This window comes from Notolepis coatsorum (genome assembly GCF_963971535.1).
Source record: "Notolepis coatsorum genome assembly, chromosome: 14".
Classification (NCBI taxonomy): domain Eukaryota; kingdom Metazoa; phylum Chordata; class Actinopteri; order Aulopiformes; family Paralepididae; genus Notolepis; species Notolepis coatsorum.
The window spans coordinates 100,623,159-100,637,963 of NC_140178.1; the positions used below are offsets into that span (position 1 = coordinate 100,623,159).

A 14,805-nucleotide genomic window follows, 5' to 3' on the forward strand; every position below is an offset into this window, starting at 1 on the left:
GGCAAACGGCGACAGGTGGCGAAGGCTGGCACCTCGTCTCACGCCGGAGATGAAACAGCATCCAGAATACAGAAACAGATACAGATAGGGAATCTCCCGTAGGAGCTTACAGATAGAGAACGACCCGACAAGGACTGGGGGGGAGATCCAGGTATTTAAAGCCCACTGGGGCGCTAATTAGAACACACATCAGGTGCGTGATGGTAATTGATACTTGACTAGAAGTGTGTGTTTGGCACGGACCAATCAAACACATAAATAAGGTAGTCCAGGGTGTGGGCTGCTGAAGAGCAGACGAGAGTAAACGAACGCGAGGGTGGGGGCTGGAGAGGTGAGGAGACAGGGAATTAAAGGTCCAGGGAACAGGAATTAAAGGTCCAGGGAAGAGGCGAACCTCACAGTAACGACAACGCGAGGGTGGGGGCTGGTGAGGTGAGGAGAACAGGGAATAAAAGGTCCAGGGAACAGGAATTAAAGGTCCAGGGAAGAGGCGAACCTCACAGTACTCCCCCCTCCACGGGAGCCACCGGGCGACCCAAAAATAAAGACAAAGGGGCAGGGGACATAACCAAGGCAACAAACAAAAAATTACTGGGCCATGCTAGCAGGGGAAGCTACACCAAAAATGGGGCTAGCAAAGGGACAGGGTAGCTGAGGGGTAACTAGGGTAGCTGAGGGGTAACTAGGGTAGCTGAGGGGTAACTAGGGTAGCTGAGGGGTAACTAGGGTAGCCGAGGGGTAACTAGGGTAGCTGAGGGGTAACTAGGGTAGCTGAGGGGTAACTAGGGTAGCTGAGGGGTAACTATGGTAGCTGAGGGGTAACTAGGGTAGCTGAGGGGTAACTAGGGTAGCTGAGGGGTAACTAGGGTAGCTGAGGGGTAACTAGGGTAGCTGAGGGGTAACTAGGGTAGCTGAGGGGTAACTAGGGTAGCTGAGGGGTAACTAGGGTAGCTGAGGGGTAACTATGGTAGCTGAGGGGTAACTAGGGTAGCTGATAGCTACAGGGCCTATGCTAGCTGTAATGCTACATTAACATAGAGGCTGCGCTAGCTGCCGGAGCTAGGCTAGCAGACAGGGCTGGACCAGCATGAGAGAACAAGCTAGCTGGAAGGACAGTCCTAGCTGTGGGGAAACTGACCTTGCTAGCTGAAGGGGCAGTCCTAGCAGTGGGGAACACTGACCTTGCTAGCTGAAGGGGCAGTCCTAGCAGTGGGGAAACTGACCTTGCTAGCTGAAGGGGCAGTCCTAGCAGTGGGAGAAAACTGACCTTGCTAGCTGAAAGGGCAGTCCTAGCAGTGGGAGATAACTGACCTTGCTAGCTGAAGGGGCAGTCCTAGCAGTGGGGAAACTGACCTTGCTAGCTGAAGGGGCAGTCCTAGCAGTGGGAGAAAACTGACCTTGCTAGCTGAAGGGGCAGTCCTAGCAGTGGGGAAACTGACCTTGCTAGCTGAAGGGGCAGTCCTAGCAGTGGGGAAGACTGACCTTGCTAGCTGAAGGGGCAGTCCTAGCAGTGGGTAAAACTGACCTTGCTAGCTGAAGGGGCAGTCCTAGCAGTGGGGAAACTGACCTTGCTAGCTGAAAGGGCAGTCCTAGCAGTGGGAGAAACTGACCTTGCTAGCTGAAGGGGCAGTCCTAGCAGTGGGGAAAACTGACCTTGCTAGCTGAAAGGGCAGTCCTAGCAGTGGGAGAAAACTGACCTTGCTAGCTGAAGGGGCAGTCCTAGCAGTGGGAAGGCTACACAAAAAGTGGAGGCCATGCAGAGGGACCGGGTTAGCTGCCTGGGCATGGCTAGCTACAGGGCCTATGCTAGCTGCAAGGGCTGCATTAACATAGAGGCTGTGCTAGCAGCCGGGGCTAAGCTAGCAGACTGGGGCCATGCTGGTAGTAGAGGCCTGGCAAGCTGCAGGGGAGCTAACGAGGCCAACAGGGAAGCTAACAGGGGAGCTAACAGGGGAGACTAACAGGCTAACAGGGGAGCTAACAGGGAAGCTAACAGGGGAGACTAACAGGCTAACAGGGGAGCTAACAGGGAAGCTAACAGGGGAGCTAACAAAGGCTAACAGGGGAGCTAACAAAGGACAAACTCAACATACACTGTCTGTGCTGGCTGGGGTCGTCGACTGGTCGGGTCGTACTGTTATGGTTTGTAACCGACCCCAATCGCACAACACAAGACAGGTATGAGAGTAAGCCAAGAACTGGGCATTTATTGAATACAACAGAAAAGCGGCACAGTCCCTTTAAGGGAGAACACAAAATACTGGAAAACAAGAACTAGGGAAAATAGGCACTGTGCCTTTAAGGGGGAACACAAAATACTGGAAAACAAGAACTAGGGAAAATAGGCACTATGCCTTTAAGAGGCGAGCAGGCCAAGGGGCCAAGGCTAAAGGACAGGGCCAGGGCAAGGACAGGGCAGGAACAGGGGCAACGGAGAGGGGAAACAGGGACAGAGGCCCGCGGAGGCGGGCTGGAGACAGGGACAGAGAGAACAGGATTAAGGCCTTGGACAGGGCGAGGGACAGGGGCACTGGAGAGGGGAACAGGGACAGAGGCCCGCGGAGGCGGGCTGGAGACAGAGACAGAGAGAACAGGGTTAAGGCCTTGGACAGGGCGAGGGTCAGAGCTGCTTACAGGGATGGAGTAGGAGCGCGCAGGCTAGACGTCTGGAGAGGGGCGCGTCGGCTTGGAGAACGCGCCGGTTCGGAGAGCGCGCCGGCTCGGAGAGACACATCCTCCCGTAGAGAATTAGAGAGCGATGCGCGTCTGGAGTGGAGCGCGTCTGCTGAAGGAGCGCGTCTGCTGTAGGAGCGCATCAGCGCGGAGTCTGGAGTGGTGCGCGTCTGCTGTAGGAGCGCATCAGCGCAGAGTCTGGAGTGGTGCGCGTCTGCTGTAGGAGCGCATCAGCGCGGAGTCTGGAGTGGTGCGCGTCAGCTTGGAGAACGCGCCGGTTCGGAGAGCGCGCCGGCTCGGAGAGACACATCCTCCCGTAGAGAATTAGAGAGCGATGCGCGTCTGGAGTGGAGCGCGTCTGCTGAAGGAGCGCGTCTGCTGTAGGAGCGCATCAGCGCGGAGTCTGGAGTGGTGCGCGTCTGCTGTAGGAGCGCATCAGCGCGGAGTCTGGAGTGGTGCGCGTCTGCTGTAGGAGCGCATCAGTGCGGAGTCTGGAGTGGTGCGCGTCAGCTTGGAGAACGCGCCGGTTCGGAGAGCGCGCCGGCTCGGAGGGACACATCCTCCCGTAGAGAATTAGAGAGCGATGCGCGTCTGGAGTGGAGCGCGTCTGCTGAAGGAGCGCGTCTGCTGTAGGAGCGCATACTGTGTCCCACTCCAGGCAAACGGCGACAGGTGGCGAAGGCTGGCACCTCGTCTCACGCCGGAGATGAAACAGCATCCAGAATACAGAAACAGATACAGATAGGGAATCTCCCGTAGGAGCTTACAGATAGAGAACGACCCGACAAGGACTGGGGGGGAGATCCAGGTATTTAAAGCCCACTGGGGCGCTAATTAGAACACACATCAGGTGCGTGATGGTAATTGATACTTGACTAGAAGTGTGTGTTCGGCACGGACCAATCAAACACATAAATAAGGTAGTCCAGGGTGTGGGCTGCTGAAGAGCAGACGAGAGTAAACGAACGCGAGGGTGGGGGCTGGAGAGGTGAGGAGACAGGGAATTAAAGGTCCAGGGAACAGGAATTAAAGGTCCAGGGAAGAGGCGAACCTCACAGTAACGACAACGCGAGGGTGGGGGCTGGTGAGTTGAGGAGAACAGGGAATAAAAGGTCCAGGGAACAGGAATTAAAGGTCCAGGGAAGAGGCGAACCTCACACTTTTGGTGAGTTGTTTCTATACAATTCAGTTATATGACATTTAGGTATGACACAGGACTACACAAGCATGTTTAGTATAGAAATGTGTCAACAGACTAAAGCAGGGAACCACAATATTTTGCATACAAATTATGCAGAATGTAATATCATAACTGTCTATTACTTTTCTTGCAATTGAGCCAATTTTCCTTAGGTACGGTTCAACAGAATGTAGTATCAAAAACACATTCACAAAAAGTATGGGTTACTGAATGCTGAACTGCACTATTATAATCACTAAGCCAGACCTTACCTGTGTCCCTGAATCACTTGTCTCTGCTGCCCTTTGATTAAAAAACTTCCCTATGTCCATTTTCCTTTTTTTTTGGGCATATTTCAGTTAGTCACAGTAAAAGTCACCTAGTAAAAGTGAGATAATTGACAATATCAAAACATGCTAGGGCTGTACCGAATAGTTCGAAGCTTCGTTCATAATGTTGACATTCAAATTCTAAATCAACATAAAAAATTGTAAAAAAAAAAAGAAAAAAAAATTACATTTGTTTTGCCAAGGTATGGCGGGTGCCATACCTTGCCATACCAAAATGACGCCCCTGCTCTCTCTCTCTCTCTCTCTCTCTCTCTCTCTCTCTCTCTCTCTCTCTCTCTCTCTCTCTCTCTCTCTCTCTCTCTCTCTCTCTCTCTCTCTCTCTCTCTCTCTCTCTCTCTCTCTCTCTCTCTCTCTCTCTCTCTCTCTCTCTCTCTCTCTCTCTCTCTCTCTCTCTCTCTCTCTCTATTTCTTTCTTTCTTAACCATCTATAGTATAGTGTGGTAGTGAAAGGGTTAATCTTATGTAGTGTGATAGTGAAAGGGCTAACCCTTTGTTGTGTGCAGTGTTGTGCTAGTTACTGAAAAATAGTAACTAGTTACCATTACTAGTTACTTCATTTCAAAAGTAACTCAGTTACTTTACTGATTACTTACACCAAAAAGTAATGCGTTACTGTGAAAAGTAACTTTTTAGTAAAACTAAAACAACATTATTTCAATCGCTTGAATGTGGTCAATCTCACCAGCAATGACATTGTACGTGTGCCTACCCTATATATCCTTTTGCAGGCCAATGCAGCTTTCTGGCGTTGTAAAGTAGTGGGGTTTATCCAGTGAGATGTTACCCTGAGGAAGCTTTTATTGTGGATGGACCAAATGACTGCGGTGGTCGCGATGTAGTCCAGCACCTCAAACCTTTTCTTTAGCTCATTTTCCATTTTTGTTTGAGTCGGATGAGTCCGGGAGTGTTTTACCAATACTCATTAACTCATTGGGCGCCAAAAACTAATAATCTCGTGTTTCGTCGCCAACGCGAATTCCTTTGATCTTTTTCCTTTGATCCCCGTTCTAAACACTCGCTCGGAGCTGCCTGGGTCGCCCTGGCACAGCTGCCTACGCTGGAATTGCAATGACGATCGAATCCCGCCAGGTGGCAATATCACCTACCTTTTGAACTGGGGATATCAGTTGTCTTCCAGTACTGAGTTACCTCCGGCTGCTTCCCCCTCAAAGTGGATCAGCAGTTGAGTCTGGAGTGGTGCGCGTCTGCTGTAGGAGCGCATCAGCGCGGAGTCTGGAGTGGTGCGCGTCAGCTTGGAGAACGCGCCGGTTCGGAGAGCGCGCCGGCTCGGAGAGACACATCCTCCCGTAGAGAATTAGAGAGCGATGCGCGTCTGGAGTGGAGCGCGTCTGCTGACAGGCTAACAGGGGAGCTAACAGGGAAGCTAACAGGGGAGCTAACAAAGGCTAACAGGGGAGCTAACAAAGGACAAACTCAACATACACTGTCTGTGCTGGCTGGGGTCGTCGACTGGTCGGGTCGTACTGTTATGGTTTGTAACCGACCCCAATCGCACAACACAAGACAGGTATGAGAGTAAGCCAAGAACTGGGCATTTATTGAATACAACAGAAAAGCGGCACAGTCCCTTTAAGGGAGAACACAAAATACTGGAAAACAAGAACTAGGGAAAATAGGCACTGTGCCTTTAAGGGGGAACACAAAATACTGGAAAATAGGCACTATGCCTTTAAGAGGCGAGCAGGCCAAGGGGCCAAGGCTAAAGGACAGGGCCAGGGCAAGGACAGGGCAGGAACAGGGGCAACGGAGAGGGGAAACAGGGACAGAGGCCCGCGGAGGCGGGCTGGAGACAGGGACAGAGAGAACAGGATTAAGGCCTTGGACAGGGCGAGGGACAGGGGCACTGGAGAGGGGAACAGGGACAGAGGCCCGCGGAGGCGGGCTGGAGACAGAGACAGAGAGAACAGGGTTAAGGCCTTGGACAGGGCGAGGGTCAGAGCTGCTTACAGGGATGGAGTAGGAGCGCGCAGGCTAGACGTCTGGAGAGGGGCGCGTCGGCTTGGAGAACGCGCCGGTTCGGAGAGCGCGCCGGCTCGGAGAGACACATCCTCCCGTAGAGAATTAGAGAGCGATGCGCGTCTGGAGTGGAGCGCGTCTGCTGAAGGAGCGCGTCTGCTGTAGGAGCGCATCAGCGCGGAGTCTGGAGTGGTGCGCGTCTGCTGTAGGAGCGCATCAGCGCAGAGTCTGGAGTGGTGCGCGTCTGCTGTAGGAGCGCATCAGCGCGGAGTCTGGAGTGGTGCGCGTCAGCTTGGAGAACGTGCCGGTTCGGAGAGCGCGCCGGCTCGGAGAGACACATCCTCCCGTAGAGAATTAGAGAGCGATGCGCGTCTGGAGTGGAGCGCGTCTGCTGAAGGAGCGCGTCTGCTGAAGGAGCGCGTCTGCTGTAGGAGCGCATCAGTGCGGAGTCTGGAGTGGTGCGCGTCTGCTGTAGGAGCGCATCAGCGCGGAGTCTGGAGTGGTGCGCGTCTGCTGTAGGAGCGCATCAGCGCGGAGTCTGGAGTGGTGCGCGTCAGCTTGGAGAACGCGCCGGTTCGGAGAGCGCGCCGGCTCGGAGAGACACATCCTCCCGTAGAGAATTAGAGAGCGATGCGCGTCTGGAGTGGAGCGCGTCTGCTGAAGGAGCGCGTCTGCTGTAGGAGCGCATCAGCGCGGAGTCTGGAGTGGTGTGCGTCTGCTGTAGGAGCGCATCAGCGCGGAGTCTGGAGTGGTGCGCGTCTGCTGTAGGAGCGCATCAGCGCGGAGTCTGGAGTGGTGCGCGTCAGCTTGGAGAACGCGCCGGTTCGGAGAGCGCGCCGGCTCGGAGAGACACATCCTCCCGTAGAGAATTAGAGAGCGATGCGCGTCTGGAGTGGAGCGCGTCTGCTGAAGGAGCGCGTCTGCTGTAGGAGCGCATACTGTGTCCCACTCCAGGCAAACGGCGACAGGTGGCGAAGGCTGGCACCTCGTCTCACGCCGGAGATGAAACAGCATCCAGAATACAGAAACAGATACAGATAGGGAATCTCCCGTAGGAGCTTACAGATAGAGAACGACCCGACAAGGACTGGGGGGGAGATCCAGGTATTTAAAGCCCACTGGGGCGCTAATTAGAACACACATCAGGTGCGTGATGGTAATTGATACTTGACTAGAAGTGTGTGTTCGGCACGGACCAATCAAACACATAAATAAGGTAGTCCAGGGTGTGGGCTGCTGAAGAGCAGACGAGAGTAAACGAACGCGAGGGTGGGGGCTGGAGAGGTGAGGAGACAGGGAATTAAAGGTCCAGGGAACAGGAATTAAAGGTCCAGGGAAGAGGCGAACCTCACAGTAACGACAACGCGAGGGTGGGGGCTGGTGAGTTGAGGAGAACAGGGAATAAAAGGTCCAGGGAACAGGAATTAAAGGTCCAGGGAAGAGGCGAACCTCACACTTTTGGTGAGTTGTTTCTATACAATTCAGTTATATGACATTTAGGTATGACACAGGACTACACAAGCATGTTTAGTATAGAAATGTGTCAACAGACTAAAGCAGGGAACCACAATATTTTGCATACAAATTATGCAGAATGTAATATCATAACTGTCTATTACTTTTCTTGCAATTGAGCCAATTTTCCTTAGGTACGGTTCAACAGAATGTAGTATCAAAAACACATTCACAAAAAGTATGGGTTACTGAATGCTGAACTGCACTATTATAATCACTAAGCCAGACCTTACCTGTGTCCCTGAATCACTTGTCTCTGCTGCCCTTTGATTAAAAAACGTCCCTATGTCCATTTTCCTTTTTTTTTGGGCATATTTCAGTTAGTCACAGTAAAAGTCACCTAGTAAAAGTGAGATAATTGACAATATCAAAACATGCTAGGGCTGTACCGAATAGTTCGAAGCTTCGTTCATAATGTTGACATTCAAATTCTAAATCAACATAAAAAATTGTAAAAAAAAAAAGAAAAAAAATCACATTTGTTTTGCCAAGGTATGGCGGGTGCCATACCTTGCCATACCAAAATGACGCCCCTGCTCTCTCTCTCTCTCTCTCTCTCTCTCTCTCTCTCTCTCTCTCTCTCTCTCTCTCTCTCTCTCTCTCTCTCTCTCTCTCTCTCTCTCTCTCTCTCTCTCTCTCTCTCTCTCTCTCTATCTCTCTCTCTCTCTCTCTCTCTCTATTTCTTTCTTTCTTAACCATCTATAGTATAGTGTGGTAGTGAAAGGGTTAATCTTATGTAGTGTGATAGTGAAAGGGCTAACCCTTTGTTGTGTGCAGTGTTGTGCTAGTTACTGAAAAATAGTAACTAGTTACCATTACTAGTTACTTCATTTCAAAAGTAACTCAGTTACTTTACTGATTACTTACACCAAAAAGTAATGCGTTACTGTGAAAAGTAACTTTTTAGTAAAACTAAAACAACATTATTTCAATCGCTTGAATGTGGTCAATCTCACCAGCAATGACATTGTACGTGTGCCTACCCTATATATCCTTTTGCAGGCCAATGCAGCTTTCTGGCGTTGTAAAGTAGTGGGGTTTATCCAGTGAGATGTTACCCTGAGGAAGCTTTTATTGTGGATGGACCAAATGACTGCGGTGGTCGCGATGTAGTCCAGCACCTCAAACCTTTTCTTTAGCTCATTTTCCATTTTTGTTTGAGTCGGATGAGTCCGGGAGTGTTTTACCAATACTCATTAACTCATTGGGCGCCAAAAACTAATAATCTCGTGTTTCGTCGCCAACGCGAATTCCTTTGATCTTTTTCCTTTGATCCCCGTTCTAAACACTCGCTCGGAGCTGCCTGGGTCGCCCTGGCACAGCTGCCTACGCTGGAATTGCAATGACGATCGAATCCCGCCAGGTGGCAATATCACCTACCTTTTGAACTGGGGATATCAGTTGTCTTCCAGTACTGAGTTACCTCCGGCTGCTTCCCCCTCAAAGTGGATCAGGACATAGCAATCGGTGGAAGATTTGGTGCCTCAGACCTATTCATTCCCGTATGGTAGCCATGCCCAATATACACAAGTAATTGCGATCGCGATGGGACGACTGGGATTTATAAATTATGGAGTACCTTCTGACTGAGGTAAGGTCTATTTTAGGCAACCTGCTGGTATTTTTTTAACCTAAAACATGCGTCTGTACCGATCACAGTGCCGTATTTTACTGGACCTAAAACATGCTTTTGGTAACGATCGCAGTTTCGAGTTAAAACGACCCCCCATATGTGAAGACACATATGTATATGGTATACCTTTGATTTGGAAGTATTTGGAGTTTCAGGCGAGCAACCCAAACGATTTGGGCATAATGCATATAACGCGTCATATCTCGGGATCTATGCAAAAAGACTGGATTATTTTGGAAAGGGGCGATGTTTAGCATGGAATAGTGCACAAACTACAGTATGTAGAAATTAACGGATTATTCAGTGTTGGACTATGAACAATGCCTGTCAAATGAGCCATACTATTGTCTCCCTAGCTATAATACAGAACACACGATGGGTCCACAAACATCGCTAAAATGGTCAATAACGCTGGCGCCAATGAGTAGAGATGGGAAAACAGCGTGGCGGTTAATGAGTTAAGGTAAAAGTTGCATCTTCTCACGTAATTCCGGGCAGTCCCTGGCAGAACTGGCAATTTTACTATACCTGCTGACAACTATACAGAACGGTGAGGTGGATGGAATGATGGGGTAAGATTCCTGCCTTGAATGGGCAGTGTGGAAGGGGCTAGCGACAGTCATATCAATCAGTCACGTTTTGACCTTAGTTATAACTTTTCAATAAAACACAAAGGCAGCATGGTGGGTATTTTCTTTATTGGGAAGTCAGACTGAGTACATGTCAGCGTTCAAATGACCAGACGTAGTAGAATTGGTTCCCGGTGTTAGACCCTTGTTCCTCCCAGGATCAGGCCCTCTACTCTGGGTACGTCTCAGTAGCGATATCCTGAAGATGCAGATTGGGAGGAGGAGATCACCCTCCCATCAACCACCTCTTCCACCACCCTCACCACCCTCTTAGTGGTGGACGAGGACGAGGACGAGCTGTCAACCAACCAGAAAACACACAGTGTTAGACCAATTTGTCTTATTCGCCAGTCAAAACTGATTTGGTCAAATCAATGTACAATACATAAATGTGAATCGTAAACAGGTAAATAGCAGACATCTTGGTAGGCAAATGACAAGTGATTATTAACCATTGATATTTAGTAGACAATATTTTCTACCTCTACTTTTCTGTTAGAGGTAGAAATAAAATTGGTCCTACATAGGCCAAAATTAAGGTTTTCATTGAAATACCCCTTATCACCCACACACAAATCATGCATACTTGCATAATGCATTTCACATTACTTATTTACGTATTTTATTTTTTTACTTTGTATTGTATTGTATTTTACTACAACGTATTATTTATTCATTTATAATTATTTCAAGCTCAATATTATTTACTCTTTTCATGTTTTGAAGGCAGGAAGGATGGGAAGTAGGAAATAGTCCTGGGATTGGGGGTCTTTGGGGGAGGGCAGTTGAACTGGGGCAGTGAGGGGTGTTGGGATGGGGAGGGTGGGAGTGTTGTGGGTGTAATATGTTTAATTTTCTATAAACAAAATTATAAAGGATGTACATTGAAAAATTTCAATAAACATATTTATAAAAAATATTATAATAATAATAATAATACATTTACTGTGAGATCTGTCAAGACATGTGGCTACACAAGACATTATATTTCACACATGTATCATGCTTTAAGTGACCAATTTCAATATGCAAAATCTCAGATTTGCTGATATATTGGATCAGATATTCACATATTATTAAAATCCAACTTGTTCTGAATCCAGCGGGACCACGCATTTGATATAACTCCTTGTCGTTTTTGAGATACAGCCAATTCTGTATCATACTATATTTAGTCATTAGTCAAAATAATTAAACTGTGTCTGGTTTAAACTGGTTTAAACTGATGTGGGTGATGTAAAGGTTTCGGTACTGCCATTGTTGTGCTAAATTGGGTGTTGACTGTCAGGGCCAGGCCACACTTGTTATAAGAGCTGGCATGTGTTGTAAATAAGTATTTAGCTGCCTACGGGCAGCTAAAGCGTGAGTAATATTAGATTATTGTTCTGTTTACAGTACATGAAAATGTACTGCTGCTATCATTGAGCAGTATACTAGTATTTGCTTGCAATCTCAATTGCTGTCTTTCGGCCCCTCACCAAAACTCCAGCAGTTACCACAGGTATCTGACATTAGTAAATTAGTAATTAGATAAGGATATAAGTTCAAGTTGAATATTTTCATTTTAGGTGAACTTTGTACTCAATTACATTTCAAAGGATTTATTGTACTTGTTACTCTTCATCTGAACACATCTGTTACTACAGTAGTATACAAAACATATGGCATAAGTTGATGAAGATCAGTACTCTTGCATTTGATACTTTTGATACTTGATACTTTGTACAATATCAAATACTTTTAGATTTAGATTTAAATGTATTGTCATTATACAGTACAAGTACAGTACAACGAAACAAAGTTTGTCATCCAACCAGAGTGCAAATGTAACAATAAAGTGCAATAGTAATATACAATGTACAGGTGATTAAACTGGATATAAGATATAGAAATGTATGTACAGATGTATGTACAGTGTTCTAGTATTATTTCTTGTTTTTTTTATTATTTTTATTATATTATTTATTGTTCAGTGAGAAAGGTAGACACTATGGTAGTAAGTCATACTGGCCAGTGGTATAACTAGTAAGGGATATGTACAGATATAGATATAGTATCTACAGGTATGTAAAAAGGATTATACGCAGGTATATACAAACTGAATATATATACGGTAAACATAAATATGTATACAGTATATACAGCATTATTGTACATGCTATCATACAGGTATATGGGTTATATGCAGGTGTATAAATAGGTATATAGAAAGGATTATACAAGTAATATATCAAATATTTTTCCACTTTAAATTTTTAAATGGACTTTTACTTTTACTAAAACCTTTAGAGTGCTATTTTATCTGGGTATTTCTACTTTTACTTCAGTAAAGGAACCGAGTACTTCTTCTGAACCCCTGGGCCTCACCTGCCACCAGAGCCCTCTCCGTCCATCAGCCTCCTGTACTCAGCGATCTCCAGCTCCAGTCTGGACTTGATGTCCAGCAGCATCTGGTACTCCTGCCCCTGGCGCTCCAGGTCCGCTCGGAGCAGACCCAGCTGCTCCTCCATGCCGGTTACCTGAGAGAATGATGACACAGTCACAGAGTCCATTTAAAAAAACATCGGTCCTTGGCGACCCAGCTGGACTTCTCTGCTCACATCGCCTCAACGACTAGAACCTATGGATTCTTCCTGAGCAACATCAGAAGGATCTGCCCCTTCCTGACAAGAGAAGCCATCCTACCTCTCCTGCAATCCGTCTTAATTTGTCAACAAGAAACAAACAAACAAGCAAACAAACAAGCAAACTAAATTTAAGTTAAGATGTTTTAATGTGATAGCTGTGAGGTTTTGTCCGCTGCTCACCCACTCGCTCTGTTCCTTTAAGGTATTTCGGTTAATTAATTGCATTCTCCTCTCCACACGCTTCTTCCTGTAGATGCCGTTTGATTGGTGCTCCCCCAACCACACACTTCTGGAGCAATGATCAATTTCATCCCGCAGCTGTCACAGCTTGTCATTAAGCACCCCTTGGCTTTATATACCCTGATCCCCCTATTATTGATGTTGGATCGTTCTGAAATATTCTCTGCATTTGCCTGTTCCTTCCGTCGCTGCTTTCCCTGTTCTTTGCCTCCCAGGACTCTCGAGAAATATTCCGTTTGGAGAACCTGCTTCCCCGTTACGAAGCGTTCGCCCTGTTTGATCCGCCCGCTTCACGCGCTGTGCTCTGGTGAGTTTTTTGTAAAACAGTCTTTTGGATTCAATCGTTTTTTGTGTGTGTTAAAGCACTGAAGAGATCCTGTTTTTCGTTCAGACTGTTCTCACCCTTTTTGCCTGTTGGATATTCACTTTTGGATTACCTAATTGTTTTCACTCTGGAGACTGCTCACTGTGTGTTTCACACCGAAGATTCTGTCACTTGGATTTATTGTTTGGACACTGCTCACTGTGTGTTTCACACCGAAGATTCTGTCACTTGGATTTATTGTTTGGACAAGTCACTTCACCAGTCACCTGTCAGTTTTCAATTGTGCACTGAGCTAACTCGGACTCTCTCTCTCCCTATCCGCCTCCACCCCGGAGTATATGCTGGGAGGATCTGCAGAGCGGCTCAGACGTCACGGACAAATTCCACAAACGTAGCCCTCCGGGAGAAGCTGCAGAGCAGCAAACATTCCTCACATGCCTGTTTCCCAGTTTGTTCTGTTCTCCACCAAGTTCTTTCTGTTTACTCAGTAAATAAACACGCCCTTGATTTTGGCTAACTCTGAAACAACTCTCTCTGTGCCGTTTGCGTTTGGGGTCGGTGTCAAACCATAACATTACGATCCAACCAATATGACGACCCCAGCCGACACAGAGAGAGTCAGAACAGCACTAGCTGGCCAGATTGAGTTAACCAAGGATCACAGTCACCAACTAGACAGGGCTGCGGCTGCAGTACAGGAACTCAGGGAGCAGGTCCAGCCTATTCAGGGGTCCCTGGGCGCTCTGGCAAGCCAGCAGTCAAGTATTCTCCTCCATCTACACACGCTGAGTGACACCGTTAACGCCTTGCTTGTACCCCCACTTCCTTCAGGAACCTTGGCCGGAGCATCACCCGCAGCCCTGGCAGGCCCCGCGCTTCCCGATCCCGCACCTCGGGAGCCCCGTCTCTCCGAACCACGGCTGTTCGACGGCAACTTCGAGGATTGTGCCACATTCATCATGCAATGTGAGTTGGTTTTTCGTCATCAACCCAGTCGTTTCACTTCAAGAGGAGCCCAAGTGGCCTATATGACTAACTTGCTCTCAGGCCGGGCAGCCCAGGCAGACTTCTGTTTCTCCTATCCAGACTTCGTGGCTGAGCTCCGCAGGGTGTTCCACCATCCAGCCCGTGGTCTGGACCCTGGAGCCCGGTTGGGTACCTTCCGGCAGGGCAGCGGCGGGGTTACCGACTACGTGCTGGAGTTCAGACTGGCGGCGGTGGAGAGCGGTTGGAACGACCAAGCACTTCGTCTTACCTTCATGAGGGGGCTCAGCGATGCAGTCAGGGACCAGCTCGCGACTCGGGAGGAACCTGAGTCCCTCGAGGACCTGTTCAGCCTCGCCATTCGCATCGACGGACGCCTCCAGGAGAGAAGACGTGAGAGAACCCGACAGGGACCTCCTGAGGTACTCCGAACCCCCCGTACTCGTGACGGTACTGCTGGTCGCTCTGCCCCCAACACGACTGGTGGTTTTTTCCCCTCCCGTTCGGTACCCGAGGAGGAACCCATGCAGCTGGGACGTTCTCATCTGAGCCAAGCTGAACGGGAGGCGAGGTTCAGGTCCGGTCTTTGCCTCTACTGCGGTCGGGAGGGACACCGAATCGCCAACTGCCCCACCCGGCCAAAAGACCAGGCTCGCCGGGACCCCGGGAGAT

At 48.6% G+C, this 14,805-nt stretch overlaps 1 protein-coding gene across 1 annotated transcript in view; it reads right to left on the reverse strand.

The window, feature by feature from the left end:
* Positions 1 to 10,025: 10,025 nt before the first annotated feature.
* Positions 10,026 to 14,805, reverse strand: part of LOC311241002 (keratin, type I cytoskeletal 50 kDa-like) — a 28,745-nt gene continuing 23,965 nt past the window's right edge. The window contains exons 7-8 of the mRNA XM_084329651.1: positions 12,325 to 12,476; positions 10,026 to 10,254 (exon numbers count right to left, since the gene is read on the reverse strand). Coding sequence (XP_084185777.1) covers positions 10,143 to 10,254; positions 12,325 to 12,476 — 264 coding nt within the window. The 3' untranslated portion in view covers positions 10,026 to 10,142. The remainder of the gene's footprint in view (positions 10,255 to 12,324; positions 12,477 to 14,805) is intronic.